Genomic DNA, 18417 nt, shown 5'->3' on the forward strand with positions numbered 1-18417 from the left:
AAGATCCTTTTTGTTATTAGGCAGCAGTGCTACTCCTTTTTGTTATTAGGCAGCAGTGCTACTCAGAGCTAAAGTTCTGTTGGAATCCTGCTGCATCGACTTTGCAATACCTCCTAATCATTATGACTTACAGAATAACAAACAGCAAGTGTGCATCATTGAATGCATTTATTGTTTGGTAAAGATTTTTAGTTTCATTTTTTGAGCATGCATACACTAGGTGATTAACTTAAATATATGAATTAAAAGGCCTAATAAATAAATACAAATAAGAATTAAATCATCTAAATTATCATCTCCACCTTACAGTGTTGAGTCAACAATCCCACAAATTAGTAAAACATATAGTTAGTGCCTATATATATATTTTTTTTGTACTAAGGTTACATAATTTGTTTAATTTCATTTCAAATTTCAAATCATTTAATTTCAAATATTGTCTCCGTATTTTAAGATTTGAATCAAGTAATGAAAAGCCAAACTAGAACTGGCGTGAAATAAATAAGAAAGCTGCAAACTCTTCGCGTTGGATTTTGGGAAATATGTACGCTCGAAATCAGAGAGCAAGTGGGGTTGTTCAGTCAGATTTCGGACACCACTACAAAATGGCCGACACTATAGTGCACTGGATAGGGGGCGGTTTCTTTTCGGACACAACAAAAGTACAATCCTATATTTTGTTGCGACTGCTATAGAACAGTTTTGAAAATATTTTGTATTCATTTAAACTATGACATTTGTTTGTCGAGTCATTCAAAGCACACATAATTTTTATAAAGCCTCCTAGAGAGATTTAAATCCATTAAGTTCACCATTGTTTTGAGTTCGACCCTATTTACGCACTTACGTGAATTCACCGTCACACTACGCGGTTTTCGTTGCGTTGTTTGTGTACTTTCAATACATCCCTACGTACAAAATGCTACGACATTAAACGGGGCGGGACCAGTTGCTTAGTGGTAGACGACATTTTACTTAACCGAGTACGCACGAAGAATATGCTTTTCTAACTCAAAGCTGGTGTATTTTTCGAGGGTTTGTTGTTTGTAAGTGTGTTTTCATGCAGTAAGGAGTTACTTGCAGAATTTGCATATTAACCTTGTCTAAAACATCCTCATTAAACATATTACATACCTACCGCTTACCAGAAAAACACATTTCCACAAACCAGGTAGGACCAGCGTTCTGTTGTTCTGGAGGAGGTGAATATTCTGCTGTAGGAAATGAGAGGAAGCTCCTCATATGGGGACCGAGACAGAGATCGAGGACGGGACAGAGGGTGGGATATTATATTTATTTAATGTTTTAATGTTAAATGTTGTTTATCTGTGTGTATTAAAAACAATAATAATATCAGTTTAATTGGATAGTCGATATTAAGTCATTCATATTTAGGTGTTCAGTTCACAGATTTAGCTTACTTGTCTATAAACTTCTCTCAAACACAGTCAGGAAAAGGATTGAAAGTTATGTATCTCTCACAGGCCTCGCTTTGGATCCAGTCGAGTTGTCCAACCTCCACCTAAGAAGTTTGGGAACCCAGGAGATCGGCTAAGGAAGAAGAAATGGGACCTGGACCAGCTGCCTAAATTTGAGAAGAACTTCTACAGCGAACACCCAGAGGTTCATCACATGAGTCAGGTAATAAAGAACCTAAAGAAAAATTCTGAGAAAAAAGAAAAAATTGAGTCTGGAATGGACTTCTCTAACGTTACATATTAATTTATTTACAGCAAAAACATTATTAACTGTTATTTTGGTAAATCAATTTAATAAACTTTAGTGATCTACCATTTTGCTTTTATTTATATTTTTCTTTGCATGTATTAAATAGTATGATGTTGAAGAATATCGCAAGAGGAAAGAGATCACCGTTAGAGGCTCCGGCTGTCCAAAGCCTGTCACCAACTTCCATCAAGCTCAGTTCCCTCGTGAGTTTAATGCACATGTAAATCACAGTGTTATTCCAAAAGACCATTCATAATAAATACAAATATATGAACACGATTTTGAAAGGAAAAGGTGGATCTGTTCATTGACACCAGGGTTTTTTCTCTTCAGTGAGTGTAACAGTTTTTTTTTTCATCCAGTGAAGAAAACACACTTACTAATATTATTTCTTGTTGTATTTTCTGCTAGTGGTGATGGGTTGTTCTTGAATGATTCATTCATTTTGAACAGGTCTTTTATTTGACTGTAGAATAACAAGTTATCAGAGAGTGTTTCATTCCTTTTTTGTTTGCTGTGCTTACACAACTGCACAACATCCTTTTGTTTGTAACTAACATAAAAACTGCATAGGCCCTGTAGAGGAAACAGAGAGTCAGAAAAAAGGAATTACACTAGTCTGTATTAATTTACAAATAATTATTTACTATCTTTAACATATTTAAGTTACACACATAGAAACAATCAGTATGTGCATTGGGCCCAATTTGTTGAAATGTATTACTTCCTTAACTATAACTAGGGCTACTTCTAAAATTGCCCCCCTTTACCCTTAATTGCAATTAAGTGCAATCATTCAATCCCACACTGCATCACAATAACTAGTGTACATCTGATGTACGCACTGCGGCTAGAGAATGCCCATAAGGCACTGTGAAAGTTGCGCTGAATGTATTCCCGTGTCTCGCCAGTAGATTGTGCCTGCATGCTGACATAAACATCCATCCATATTCCAAATCACGATGGTCGAGTGTAATATCATACAAGTATACATTCCTTTTTAATTGATAATTAAATAGTTAATTAAGGTTTATATATGCTAGTTTCCATAGCAGAGTTCAAGATTCATGTTTTCATTAATACTGGAGCTACGTTTTAAATAATTATTAAACAGCTAGCACAAACTATGCAAAAGCGGCAGTCCTTCCGGTGCACTTAGTGTCTGAATTTACTCACGTTTTCATTCACTCCTTCAATGGACAATATTAGTGGAGTCATGTAGGGAATAATGAATGAGGGCACGGGGTGATTTTGAACACTGCATGTTTTTTTATTTATTATTGTTTATAATTATGACCTTTTGTCCCATTGCTTCTGCTGCCTAATTCACACAACTAAATTGCTTTGTAATTGTGTTCAGTCATAAGACAAAATTTATGTTAAAAACAGTTCTATGAAAAAATCTGGACTTGTAGAGCAGTGGCAATATTGCATATATGTAATATTGAAGGTGATGTTTCTCTGTTTGTGCGTGTGTGTTTAAGAATATGTGATGGAAGTGCTGCTGCAGCAGAACTTTAAGGAGCCCACTGCGATCCAGGCTCAAGGTTTTCCTTTGGCTCTCAGTGGCAGGGACATGGTGGGCATTGCTCAGACCGGCTCTGGAAAAACACTGGCTGTAAGAGACCTACATCTACAAACAACAGCCAGAGAAAACCCATACTTAATACACATTCCCAGTAAACTCACGTTTTCTTATTTCAATGTCCTCCACAGTATTTGCTGCCTGCCATAGTGCACATTAACCATCAGCCATACCTAGAGAGAGGGGATGGGCCCATCGTAAGTTTCCATACAACTTTTACCTCAATAATTAGAATTAGGCACTGATTTAAAATCAGAAGGATGTACTATTGTTGATGCACACTAGGATAAAAATGAATCCATAGTGCTTTGTATATTCTTAACTTGTGTTGTGTTTCTTTCTTTCTGCTCCGTTTAGTGTCTTGTCTTGGCACCCACGCGTGAATTAGCCCAGCAGGTGCAGCAAGTGGCTTATGACTATGGCAAATCATCCCGAATCAAGAGTACCTGTGTTTATGGTGGAGCCCCTAAAGGTCCTCAGATCAGGGATTTAGAAAGAGGTATGGGAACAGACCAACATCTACAACTTTTTTAATTTTACTCTATAGAGTTTTACCTGTTGTTAATGTTTTTTTAATTTATTATTCCTGTGAACCAAGCCGATCTGAGACACTGAAAGAGTAGCAATAGTGAGCTCACTAATGTCATTAATGTGTGTAAAAGTACAAAGTGCGCTCTGAAACATGCAGCGTCTCAGGCTATAAATGTACATAATTAAATCGCAGCCTTTGCCAGTAAAATTCACACACAGTTTCTGGTCGCAAATACAACATTAATGGTCACACTTAGTGCCCTGGCCAGTTTTAGCTGTAAACTGTCCAAATTAGCTGTAAAATGAACATTTTTGATGTTGACCTCATTGATCTGAGCTTATATTGGTCAAAAATGACTATCCATTGAAAATGAATGGGGGAGATCTAAAATGAGAAATATTTAGCATTCAGGAGCATGTAAATTATCTACATGTGCACATATTTACTTGTGTGCTTGCAAAGATAAAGGCCTCGGATTACCGCACGCACACACGTTAATGTACAGAAACAAAAACAGTCAGCGATGCGCGGGTATCCGCGGTTACGAGTCATCCAAAAATATTTTTAATGATATTCAGGTCGCGGTCGGTCGAGTCATTTGAAATAAAGATGACGCAGGACAAAATGCCCGATTTCCCAACACGTTGAACTGAGCAATGCTATTGTATAGGGATGCACCGATCCGATACTCGGGATCGGGATCGGCTCCGATCAGCCATTATTTGCCGGATCGGGTATCGGACAGACAGGACCGATCCAAAATCGATACTGTGCGCATAATATTCTGTGTTATTGTTAAGCCCCAGCGCCCCACAAAAGGCACAAAAACCTTATAAAGCATCAACGATTCGTGCACTATATTATAAGTGTTCTGAAGCCATTCCATCGTTTAATGCGAGTACAGATTAGTTCACGTCAATGCTTCCCTCCACTGCGGCTGTCAGTCACTCTCCATTCAGCTTTAAACTGTCGCGTTCGGTTACGACACTCAACACGATGAAACTTTCCAAGATTATTTATTGTTTCTGTTATTATGCTTGATCTGTAGATAACGCTCTAACGTTATGGTTTCTCAAAAAAAAATGGCTATCTGTTGGCGTTTATTGCTGTAAACCGTGTTACTTTCTACCGGGTGTCAGTTAGTTCACAACACTGGACTAGTTATTATATTGTTTTTCACACACAGTAACTGAAATGTTAAACTGTTAAAATAAACGGCTTATAAGAATACTGCATAGATATACTACGCGTCTATATCTTGTTTTAAACTTCTCGATGCGGACGGAGCGCGGCGCGCTGTGAGCGTCTATGACTGTGGCTGTGAGCATGTGACTCCGTGTTGCTTCAAGCGCATCATCCTGCGCACGGGATGCGCATAAGCGCTTTGTGCCGCTCTGTATTATGCTACTGTTGCGCTATGAAAGCCTTATTAATACCCTTTCTTGTTCTTCTCTATCTATATGTTGCTGCCTCATTAAAAATATGCACTACACATTGAAAATAAATGCAATTTCTTAGTATATAGGCCCTATTTCTATACATATATTTACTTGTTTTCCATGAATATATTTTGTGTTACATATTTTACCAGATTTACAGCTACAGTTATTCACTTTTGTGGTTTCCTTTATTTTTTCCTAACTAAATGTTTAGATTTTATACAATTATTGTGCACTCGTGATTTTATAGCTTTTGCTGCTGTATTATTCACTAATCTAATTTATTCAATTCTACACACTAAGGCTTAGAAATTCTACATAGACAAAACTGCATTGGTATCGGATCGGTTTAGTATCGGTATCGACAGATACTCAACATTTTTAATATCGGATCGGATCAGTTCTGGAAAAATGGTATCGGTGCATCCCTACTATTGTAGCTACCATTTTAATAGGCTATCCTTTTTTAAACACATATAGCTCAGTAATGTCCAACACGCATTGCTCAGCCTCTTAATTGTTAAGAAAACTAAACAAAATAAATGAATAAATCAAGCCTTTATTACTCAACATTAGGCTATATCATACAGCATTCAGAAAAAGAACAGTTTGCGACTTTGCACTCCTAAGGGCTTTCACACTTTTCTAAACGGGGGCTTGCTCTCAGTTGACCTGCTGATGAATTCTCCAAGCACGGTCGAAACATAAATATCGCGTTCATCAATAATATGGATCTAGACAGCTGAAGTGGACAATGATGGGCCGCCTCAAGAACAGCCTGCTTTCGCCGCTCCACCTCTAAGCACTCACCAGGGCCTGAAACATTTCTCTCCTCGAAAGGCTGGATTAATGGATATTATGCCAGGGAGCATTTACTACTTTTAAAAAAATGCGGGTCAGGAAGCGGGTCGGGGTAACCTCACAATTTTTATTTTTTGCAGTCCAAGTTGCAGACGGGTTACCTGAAAACATTGGTCCTGTGCGGGTTGTTTATACATTGACCCGCACATCACTGATAACAGTATAGTGAGATGGGAGAGATGACTCAAACCTCCTCAGATTGCATAATAGAAATTCTTACTCTTTCTAAAGAAATGTAATGTAAACATATGATTTAGCTATATTTTTCTAAATGTGTAAGCCTTTGGATTTACAGTGAGGAAAATATGTATTTGAATACCCTGCTATTTGGCAAGTTCTCCCACTTGGTAATCATGGAGGGGTATGAAATTGCCATCTGTGTCAAAAACATTTTTCAAAAATGTCCACTGTGAGAGACATAATCTAAAAAAGAATAATCCAGAAATCACAATATATGATTTTTTTAAACTATTTATTTTTATGATACAGCTGTAAATAAGTATTTGAATGGAAGATGCTAAACATGACTGTCAATCTCCCTCGGACTGGGGCTCCATGCAAGATCTCACCTTGTGGGGTCTTAATGATCCTAAGAAAGGTGAGAAATCAGCCCAGAACTACACGGGAGGTGCTGGTCAATGACCTGAAAAGTGCTGGGACCACTGTTTCCAAGGTTATGTGGTCAGATGAGACCAAAATATAACTTTTTGTTCATAATTCCACTAAATGTGTTTGGAGGAACAAGAATGATGAGAACCATCCCAAGAAAAGCATCATTACTGTGAAGCAGTAGTGATTGGGGGGTGGGGGGTAGGTATTAAGTTGGTATTAAATAACACACCCAGGTAACTTACTAACGACATAGACTTCAGAGTTGCCATCAAGTGTTAGACAGTATTCTAGGTTATTACGTGATTGATAGGTTATTGATTCAGTAAATAAAACCAAAAAATTTTCCAGAATATAGTAGTACATTACTAATAATCCCAATTTTTTTTAATGTCATCTTTGCATTTTTTTAAATTGGTATGTTTTGTCAGGGGGCAAAGAAATATATAGCTGAGTATTATCATACCTAATATCACCCGAAGGTACCATTTACAAGGTGAAGAACAACTGTCCTAGTACTGAGCCTTGCGGTAATCGACAGTCCCTGACAAGTCTTGTCGCTTGTGTACAAATTGACCTAAAGTGCCGCTGAAATATATTTCTAATCAAGATTTTTTTACAAGAAATGGCTCATTTTAATCCCACCAGCTTTTGTGATAATGTTTCAGTGAAAAACTAAACTTTCAAAAAGTATTCTAATATTCACAGCTTGGTAAAGCCCATTGAGTCAATTTTTGCAAGGACATAAGTGTTGTCGCGTTGTCATATGAGCTTCACCTGTGACTAATAATGGATCAATTAGGTCTCAAGTGTGTATAAAAAGAACCCCAGTACACTAGACCTTCACATCAACTGCAACTAGACCTCTGCAAACATGCCTAAGATTCACCCAGAGACTAAAGTTTTGATTATCAAGAGGCTGAAGACCAGATTCACTGCTGATGTGGCAGACACCTTCAATGTGTCTCAGCGTCAAATACAGAGGATAAAAAAAAGATTTGAAGAGACTGGAGACGTTTTTGACAAGCCCAGGTCAGGCAGACCCCGCAATACAACTGCTCGAGAGGACCGTTTGTTGGCTCGAAAATCCAAAGCCAGCCCATTTTCCACTGCAGCAGAGCTCCACGAGACCTGGTCACCTGAAGTCCCTGTGTCAACCAGAACAGTTTGTCTGATTCTGTCTCGAAATGGCCTCCATGGTCGAATCAGTGCCCAAAAGCCAGCACTAAACAAAAGACAATTGAAAAACCGTGTAGCATTTGCCAAGGCCCACAGCCTGGGATGGACGCAGGAAAAGTGGCAGAAGGTGGATTTTTCAGATGAATCTTCTGTTGAATTACACCACAGTCGCCGCAAATATTGCAGGAGACCTACTGGTGCCAGAATGGATCCGAGATTCACCCAGAAAACAGTGAAGTTTGGTGGCGGAAAAATCATGGTCTGGGGTTACATCCAGAATGGGGGTGTGCGAGAGATCTGCAGGGTGGAAGGCAACATCAATAGTCTAAAATACCAAGAAATCTTAGCTACCTCTTATATTCCCAACCATAAAAGAGGCCAAATTCTGCAGCAGGACGGTGCTCCATCGCATACTTTCATCTCCACATCAAAGTTCCTCAAGGCGAAGAAGATCAAGATGCTCCAGGATTGGCCAGCCCAGTCACCAGACATGAACATCATTGAGCATATGTGAGGTAGGATGAAAGAGGACGCATGGAAGACGAAACCAAAGAATATTGATGAACTCTGGGGGGCATGCAAGACTGCTTTCTTAGCTATTCCTGATGACTTCATCAATAAATTGTATGAATCCTTGCCAAACCGCATGGATGCAGTCCTTCAAGCTCATGGAAGTCATACAAGATATTAAATTTGGATCTCACAGCACCACAACTTAATTTGCTGACATATTTTTGTATTTGCTGTAAATTTGTTCAATTTCTGTATAGGCGACAAAACTTTTGTCTTGCCAAAATTTGACCTTTCCGTCTTGATTAAATGATAAATATTTTTTCTGTGAACATTATTTATTTCAGTGCATTAAACATCATTTTGGAGGGTTTTAGCTTTTCAAATGAGCTATTTCTAACACCAATTAATTAATTAAAAGTCAGGTTACAATCAGGTATTTCTAGAAAATAGATAAGCGACAAGACTTTTGTCAGGGACTGTATACTTGGGCTACACCATATACAGGTCCTTATCAAAAAATTAGCACATTGTGATAAAGTTCATTATTTCCCATAATGTAATGATAAAAATTTAACTTGCATATATTTTAGATTCATTGCACACCAACTGAAATATTTCAGGTCTTTTATTGTTTTAATATTGATGATTTTGGCACACAGCTCAAGAAAACCCAAAATCCTATCTCAAAAACTTAGCATATCATGAAAAGGTTCTCTAAACGAGCTATTAACCTAATCATCTGAATCAACTAATTAACTCTAAACACCTGCAAAAGATTCCTGAAGCTTTTAAAAACTCCCAGCCTGGTTCATTACTCAAAACTGCAATCATGGGTAAGACTGCCGACCTGACTGCTGTCCAGAAGGCCATCATTGACACCCTCAAGCGAGAGGGTAAGACACAGAAAGAAATTTCTGAAAGAATAGGCTGTTCCCAGAGTCCTGTATCAAGGCACCTCAGTGGGAAGTCTGTGGGAAGGAAAAAGTGTGGCAAAAAACGCTGCACAACAAGAAGAGGTGACCGGACCCTGAGGAAGATTGTGGAGAAGGACTGATTCCAGACCTTGGGGGACCTTCGGAAGCAGTGGACTGAGTCTGGAGTAGAAACATCCAGAGCCACCGTGCACAGGCGTGTGCAGGAAATGGGCTACAGGTGCCGCATTCCCCAGGTCAAGCCACTTTTGGGCTACAGAGAAGGAGCACTGGACTGTTCTCAGTGGTCCAAAGTACTTTTTTCAGACGAAAGCAAATTTTGCATGTCATTCGGAAATCAAGGTGCCAGAGTCTGGTGGAAGACTGGGGAGAAGGAAATGCCAAAATGCCTGAAGTCCAGTGTCAAGTACCCACAGTCAGTGATGGTCTGGGGTGCCATGTCAGCTGCTGGTGTTGGTCCACTGTGTTTTATCAAGGGCAGGGTCAATGCAGCTAGCTATCAGGAGATTTTGGAGCACTTCATGCTTCCATCTGCTGAAAATCTGTATGGAGATGAAGATTTCGTTTTTCAGCACAACCTGGCACCTGCTCACAGTGCCAAAACCACTGGTAAATGGTTTACTGACCATGGTATTACTGTGCTCAATTGGCCTGCCAACTCTCCTGACCTGAACCCCATAGAGAATCTGTGGGATATTGTGAAGAGAAAGTTGAGAGACGCAAGACCCAACACTCTTAAGCTTAAGATGAGCTTAAGGCCGCTATCGAAGCATCCTGGGCCTCCATAACACCTCAGCAGTGCCACAGGCTGATTGCCTCCATGCCACGCCGCATTGAAGCAGTCATTTCTGCAAAAGGATTCCCGACCAAGTATTGAGTGCATAACTGAACATAATTATTTGAAGGTTGACTTTTTTTGTATTAAAACCACTTTTCTTTTATTGGTTGGATGAAATATGCTAATTTTTTAGAATATATGAAAGTATATGAAAAGTTTAAAATGTATGAAAGTTTATTTTGTATCATTACTTTATGGAAAATAATTAACTTTATCGCAATATGCTAATTTTTTAAGAAGGACCTGTATATCAAAAGATGGAAATATTGTCATATGTATATTGGAATGAATTGCTATATCTGAATGATTTTTATAGGCTACTTCAAAAAGTTGTGCAAAGTCAAACTTTTAGGTTGACGTTTTTAGCTAATAAAAGACTGAGACTGTTACTTGTGTGTGATTTGCTTGACATTAAAAAGTTTTCAAAATCAATAAACTAATCATGTGCACAGAAAGTTACAGCGTGCAATCCCGAATTCTCTTTCGCAGCTTATTGCACTCGAATGACTAGCTGCTTTTCCACTGTTGGGCCGAACACTTACACCACACAGCCAGTGTGTAGCCGGCCTAACCATTCCATTCTGTGCCGATCCAGGCCATCATAAAGCCACCTCATGATTTCACAACACCATCTTATGATTTTGCAACACTTTAATGCAAACCTCTACATCATTTTGATTTACTGTGGAAAATCCCCAGAGTTTCTTTTTTTCCCAACAATACATATCATGTACCATTCTCTTAACGCTTCACTGGTCAACTAGGCCTCACATCTGTGCCTGTACACCAAGTTATGCGATCTTCCAGTGGTTTTCCATGTTTCCTCTCCTTACAGAAGGCCCAGTCATTATTTTATTGATACATAACCTAGTTTTATTTTTTATAAAATCAATGTAATTCTTCAACACCGGCACAAAAAATACTCCAACAAACATCCAACATAAGTTTTAAAATTTTGTCCATGTTTAGCATGGAATCCAAGTCTTTAACAGTGTAAAAGCTGTAAACAGTGTAAAAAGTGTTAACAGCTCAGAATGCAGAATCTGACTGAGTAGGAATAGTTAAGGACTTTTTTTCAATAAACATTGTTTTACCTCCTACAGGTGTTGAAATCTGCATTGCCACACCTGGCCGTCTGATCGACTTCCTGGAGGTAGGAAAAACCAACCTGCGTCGTTGCACTTACCTGGTGCTAGATGAGGCTGATCGTATGTTGGACATGGGTTTTGAACCCCAAATCCGCAAAATTCTTGACCAAATTAGAGTAAGTACTGTCCTTTTGTGAGACTGTCTCCAGTGTTTACTATAGTATTTGACAGTTCAAGAATGTTAACATTACACACACAGCTATGCTATACTGAAAATCTAGGAAAATCAGCAATGATAATGCACTCAAAAAGATTGTTTAAGATTGCTACCCATCATCACTTTTCTCTGAATACATACAATTTAAGCCTAATCTTTACATTTGCTGCTATTCCTCTTTCATTCAGCCTGACAGACAGACCCTCATGTGGAGTGCAACCTGGCCCAAAGAGGTGCGTCAGTTGGCTGAAGATTTCCTCCATGACTATGTCCAAATCAATATAGGAGCTCTAGAACTGAGCGCCAACCACAACATCCTGCAGATAGTGGATGTCTGCATGGAAAATGAAAAAGACAACAAGTGAGCTGATTTACCGGTCATGTCTATTAAAGTACTGGATATGAATTCTATTGAGCATTTATTATATTATTCAGTTATTGCGATTTGTGTTGGTTTATTTTAATATTTGTCTGTATAAATCAAGACAAAAATGTTTCAAATATTTTTTTTGTGCGCAAAGGCTGATTCAGCTGATGGAGGAAATCATGGCTGAAAAGGAGAACAAAACCATCATCTTTGTAGAGACAAAGAAACGCTGTGATGAACTGACTCGCAGGATGCGAAGAGATGGGTGAGACAGATCTTTATAATCCCTCTTAAAGGTTTTTATAAAATCATATTGTATGCTGATGCGATGTGTGTTCTGTCTTTATCCAGGTGGCCTGCAATGTGTATTCATGGTGACAAGAGCCAACCAGAGAGGGACTGGGTACTATCAGGTGAAGTATTTAAGCTTCACATTTTATTGAAGCAGGCTGTCAAAATTCCTCCTGAAAGTTCTCACTTTGTTTTGCTCTGTGTTGTGTATTTCCAGAGTTCCGCAGTGGAAAAGCTCCAATTTTGATCGCTACTGACGTTGCCTCACGGGGTCTGGGTATGTTCTGATACTTAATGATTCTGATAGAATCATTTCTGTATCCACCCCCTACACCCCCCCCCCCCTCCCCTCCAAAAAAAAAAAAACTAAACCAAATTATCATCTGATCTCCACTAAATAATATATAGACAACACTCTGATATATACAACATTGATGCACACAGTCAGTATTATTATTTTGTAATGTTCAGTGATCAAAACTCAAAAAAAGTCTCAAACTTTGTTCCAATAGAGATGCACTGGTTAAGCAGATGTCATTCCTATTCACACAAACACAGGGCTGCAAACTGCTCATCTTTTTGGAGAATTTTGGTGTTTTGAAAGCAAAATCGCTTTTGTGAGATCCTTGAATAACCTTAAAAACATGAGATCATATTAATGAACATGAAATTAATTGAAATGTTTGCTAGAAACGTATTCTTTCAAAAGTAATTCCCACTAAAGCATGTCCTCAGATATGTAATCGTTTGGCCTTTTTCACACCTTAGGAGTTTGCATCCCTGCATCAAACTGATTTTTTCAAGTAATTATTATGTCAGGTAAACACCTAAATGATCACTGAAGTAATAGGATAAATGTTGATCGATAAACCAGTCCCATGTTCACACTTTGGTTCTTTTGATCCAGACCAAAATAGTAAGTGATACGTTTGTTTTAATTGAACCAACCAGTCAAGTGTGAACGCACCTTAGTGTAATTCTTTTTTTGTAAATATATTAAATGAAATGTATTTGTGTAGTGCTTTTCACAGTACCCATTGATTCAGAACTTTACAGGAAATTATGAAGATATTAAGATATTCTAGACATGAACATCATTAAAATAAAATATGATATAAATATATCATGCCTCACTCTGGGGGAATAGCGAAGGTGAAGGAGTGTTCACATTGACAACTATTTAAACATATTCATTTTTCAAAGAGAGTTGAAGGTTTCCATCAATGTGTGACTTTTGGCAATGTGATGAAGTTGAGTAGAACTCCGCTTCCTAAAAATGAACTGTGATCCACCACCTGATACAGTCAGGATAGTCATCAGTCAAGTAGGAACTATAACCAACACAACTGCACAGAGATTTGGCAACAGCCAGTTATTTAATCAGTGTGAACGCCCCTTTTACTTTTTGACATCTTCATTTGATGAACAGAGAGCAGTGTCTTGTGTACTTGAAGGCTTATATTTATTGAAGAGTGTATTTCATTTTCCACATTCCACTTGATCTTGAGCATATAGTGGACCTTTCTTTTTTTTTAATCACTCAAATCGCTTGCACATGGTCTGCATACAATTCTCCACAGATACAAAAATTGGGCTACGCCATGTAGACAGTGTGCACAAAAACAAGCGTCACATGGACTGTCCACAATATGGAGTGGAATGCGGAAAAGTATGCCTTCAGATTAAGAGTTGTCAGACTTAAGGAGGAGGATAGACATTAAGAAGTTTTTAACCTAAATTTATATCTATAGGTTTTTTTTGGGGTTGTTTGTTTTGGATTATTTTGGTTCGGACCTTAATGGCTTCTCTCATTACAGTTGGAAAAACATCACATACATTTTGTGAATATTTGGTTTGACATTTTTACCTCTCTCTCTTAATTCCACCCTGTCCTTTCCTGTCTTATCTTTTCTTCCCAGTCTTTACTTGTTTTGAGCAATATACATATTTATTGATGAGTTGTCAGGTTCACATTTAGTCGTAAAAAGGACTCTGGGCTGACGGTGACTGACTGGTGGGCTGTTTTGTCAGTTTCCACATCCACAAGCTGTTCCAAACATGTTAAACGTGTGCTGTCTGTTTCTTGTTACTAATGTAAAAATCCTCGCACATGTGGGGCTCACCGGCTCGCTGTTGACCCTAGCACGGATCTAGGGGAGCTGATATCCTTCCCTCCTCTTCCCTGGGTCCTAATGCCAGTCTCCTTCCTGAACAAATTGTGTGCAATTGTCCAGCTATCAGATTTAAATCAGTAGTGTTTAGGTCAGAATAGAGTTGGTCAGAAGTTTTATTATAAATATTTGACTTTATTTTGTGCTAAACTTCTTTCTGGAATCATTTATATCTGGGTGAACAATGACCACACAAAGATATCAGAAATTGCTATTTTGTTTTGTCTGGGTATGTCTGGGTTATTCTAGAGGGTCTTACACTATTATTGTTCTTTTTCCCCTTCAGGATTTTTGACTTCCTAACTGCCAGCCCAGGCATGCTGTGCTTATTTGACACAGTGGCCTCCCTCTACCATGTTACCAGACACTAGCACAGGGCTTGATATGGATAAACTCCCTCAGCTGCGTCCCTATTTATCTTGAGGCTAGCGGCAACAACTAGCGTACTTCTTTTTTTTTTTTTTTCAAATCTGGATTGACCATAAAAAAAATCTCAAAGGATACTATGGCCCATCAGGGCTCTGTTAGATTCCAGGAAAGTCTGCCCCTAAGATAGATTTGGGGCTGAATTGCCCACGGAGTGCTAGAGAGAGGGAGACAGAAAGTTAAGAGTGCTGGATACAGTCCGGTCCGGTTTGTGGAGGCCCTGCAACCCAGCGAGAGAGAGAGAACTGGGGCAGAGCCGGTTCTGCTCCCGCCTGGCGTTGCTGGGGCAGGGCCGAGGGTGAAGGGGGGGCAGCTCAACGCGTGAGCCCACATTAACCTCTTCCTCTTGGGCCGCTCCACGGGACCCAGGACTGATCCCAGCCAAGAGTAACCTAACCTAGGGTAAGTACCTGATCATGCCCTAGTCTCTGCCCTGTTCATGAGAACTGTTTCCATAGTGTGGTAAATGTCCTTTAAGTATGTTTGAATGGGTGTGGTAAGTGCCATTAGGCCATTATTGTACATGACTGTATTGTCCATTTTAGCACATTGCTTTAGACATCTAAAATAGAATCAAGTATCGTCATTTTCCAAAAGGAGACTGTTTTCTTTTAGGGTCAATAGCAGTGTTGTTAGAGCCCCTTTTAAACTGTAATGAGAAACAGACTTTTAAGATGTGTCAAAAAAATCTTCACATTGTTTAATGAACTCCTGACATTTCTCCTCTTTAATTACACCAAGTATTGCTGGACACAATTAGTTTGGATATAAACTGAATCATATTGTTAATTTTGTATTGATAGTTCATGTAATACGTAAGTTAGTTCACCCAAAAATGAAAATTGTCATTATTTACTCAGCCTAATGTCGTTCTAAACGATGATCTGAGAGCTCTCTGACCCCTCCATAGACAGCTATTTAATGAACACTTTCAAGGCCCAGAAAGGTAGGAAAGACATTGTTAAAATAGTCCACTCATGTGGTTTAACCTTAATTTTATGAAGCGACGAGAATAGGTGAACTAACCTTTTAATGTTAGATTAGCTTTTTATCTTTGGAAAAGGTAAGTGCTCAAAGCTAAATTTTGTTTTATTATTATTTATTTATTTATTTTACTGTATAGTGTTTGTCTCCTTAAGGCAGTTTCTCACTAGCCGACGGAAAAACTTCCATTTGAAAAAAAGAAAAAGGAAAAATTGTCTCACACTTCTCTGTTCACAGTAGCACTCTTTGGTGCGCACCCGTTTTTTTTTTGTTTGTTTTTTTGATGTCAGTGTTCAGTTCGTGGATGATGTGATTGGGAATACTGTTTTCCAAACCATTGGAATTTGACTGAAAAAATCGGCTAGTGCGACCCTGTCTTTAGGTTGAATAAGACAGCTTTATCTGAATGATTAATATTATAGTGATGCACAAAAATTTAAGCAAATTAAATTTAGTTTTGGAGAGAGTAATTATTTGACCGAAATGGTGGTTTAATTAGGATCAGTTTCTACTTTGTGTACACAACGTGGGTAAGCTACAACTTGGGCTGGGTTGACAATATCAATTTATCATAAAAATTAAAAAAAATCTTAATTTGAATGGGCCACGATAATTTATTTAGTGTATGCTGTTTGCAGTTAATACATGAACAAAACATTACAAAACATTTGCAGCGCATTTGCGATAATAACAAGCTTTGTTACGTTTGATAAGAGGTTTTTATTTTTTTATTGTCAATTTTATGACTAAATTAATTTCCTTTATGAAAACTTTGGTTTTGGTGTTGATTATGTTTATTTATTTTATATATATATATATATATATATATATATATATATATATATATATATATATATATATATATATATATATATTATTAACACCTGGATATTTATAACTGTTAATGACAGCATACGTCAAAACTTAATTGTATTCAGGTCATTGGATAACTTTTATAATTGAATTCCTTTTTTAGAGCATTCCAATTAATCAATATTTCCCTTCTTGTATTGATCTTGGTCAATTGTCTTGGCTTTATTAGTGATAGAAACCTAACTCCAAATCCATGAAAGGATCCCAAACGCAGATGAGTGAATAATTCCAGTGCTACGTCACGGTGAACTAGGCAATGGTCCATTGCTTCTGTCAACCTCACTTTCTAATTTCAATTTTTCTTTCTTTCTTCCTACATACATTTCTTTACTTTGGCCCCATGAAGATGTGGAGGATGTTAAATTTGTCATCAACTATGACTATCCAAACTCTTCTGAGGATTATGTTCATCGCATTGGGCGCACAGCCCGTAGCACTAACAAAGGTACAGCCTACACTTTCTTCACACCTGGGAACCTCCGGCAGGCTCGTGATCTGGTCAGGGTTCTTGAGGAGGCTAGACAGGCCATCAACCCCAAACTACTGCAGCTGGTGGACACAGGACGTGGGGGAGGTGGAGGTGAGAGTTTCAAGATGAGCTGCAGTTGGGCAGTCATATTTCAGTTTGTATTATGTCCTTGAGAAACTGAGTGCAAAAACTAGATTCCCAGTCTAGATTGGCACTATTTAAAGGTAAGTTCTTATTTTTCACATTTCAAATTCTTGTATCTCTAGCCTAATTCCTGACCTCTCACTGACTACTTCTGTAGGTGGGAGGATGCGTTACCGTGGCAACAACTCAAGCTCAAATAACCCCAACATGATGTACCAGGATGAATGTGATCGGCGTATGCGTTCTGCAACGGGGGTTAACAAGGGCAGCCGCAGCAACAACTTTAGTCGTGATGGGAGGTCGGGTGGGAGCAGCCGCGACGACCGTATGCCCTCTTCTTATAGAGATCGCAGTAGGGATGGACGAAACAACTATAACTCAGGGCCCTCCTACAACAATGGAGGAGATGACCAATACCAGGGTTATGGGGGCGGAGGAGGGGGGCAGTATGGCTCTAGAGGGGGAGGCTCACATCCAAGTGGGGGCAGTAACGGAGGAGCCGGAGGACAAGATCAGGCAGGACCGCCCCAAGGTCTGTTTGGAGGACCGCCTCCAACTCCTCCTCAGCCTGGGCCAGGTCCAGGTCCGCAACCACTCATGTCACAACAGTTCCCTCCTCCACCACCACAGCCGGTCATGGGCTTCATGGGTCCTGGGCCATACCCGTTTTCCTCACCACCACCCCTTCCTCCCCCTCCCAGAAAGTAGCATAAAGATCCATTGCCATCTTTTTAAACCTTTTCTTGTTGTAATAGTAATCTGCCCTGCTCCCAGTCTGAACATTTGAACCATGTAATATGGTGTGCTCCTTATTTTATGTTGTGTAGTCATAGAAAAGCATTTAGTTAAGCCAGTGGTCCAGGGTCTTAAGAGAAGGGCTGTTTGTTTAATACAGTACTTTGTATTACATTTAACTGAAACAAAACCAGCTACTAAGCATCTTTAGTTTGTCATAACTAAATGTATCTTTAGATAGTGATTTTTTTTTTTTTAAAGTGTATCTTTCTAATTACATTTTTGATTACAGTTGGTCAATATGTATTCATTGTTATTGATGTTTTTAAAAGCAGTGTAATTTGTTTCATTAAAGATACTTTGTTGATTTCTTAATTACTTAGTTTTTCTAACTACAGCCATTTTGCTAACATCAACCACACACCCTGGAAATCCC

General features: G+C 38.7%; 1 protein-coding gene across 3 annotated transcripts; it reads left to right on the forward strand.

Annotated features, from left to right (window-relative positions):
* The first annotated feature begins 929 nt into the window (after positions 1–929).
* ddx17 (DEAD-box helicase 17) lies at positions 930–18356 on the forward strand. Of its 3 annotated transcripts, none has more exons than XM_067459408.1 (14): positions 930–1046; positions 1149–1279; positions 1485–1641; positions 1835–1931; positions 3213–3346; positions 3445–3510; positions 3671–3812; positions 11320–11480; positions 11710–11882; positions 12043–12153; positions 12240–12301; positions 12397–12456; positions 16980–17213; positions 17404–18356. In XM_067459408.1, the coding sequence occupies exons 2-14, from the start codon at positions 1224–1226 to the stop codon at positions 17952–17954; spliced, it is 2004 nt and encodes a 667-aa protein (XP_067315509.1). In that variant the 5' UTR covers positions 930–1046; positions 1149–1223; the 3' UTR covers positions 17955–18356. The 3 variants fall into 3 exon arrangements, 2 of the variants coding, with proteins under 2 accessions (XP_067315509.1, XP_067315508.1); XM_067459407.1 differs by having other exon boundaries at positions 936–1046; positions 1172–1279; XR_010908597.1 differs by having other exon boundaries at positions 934–1279; positions 16980–17326; positions 17404–17541.
* The last annotated feature ends 61 nt before the right edge of the window (positions 18357–18417 follow it).

The sequence above is a fragment of the Pseudorasbora parva genome, chromosome 12 (genome assembly GCF_024679245.1).
Source record: "Pseudorasbora parva isolate DD20220531a chromosome 12, ASM2467924v1, whole genome shotgun sequence".
Taxonomy (NCBI): Eukaryota; Metazoa; Chordata; class Actinopteri; order Cypriniformes; family Gobionidae; genus Pseudorasbora; species Pseudorasbora parva.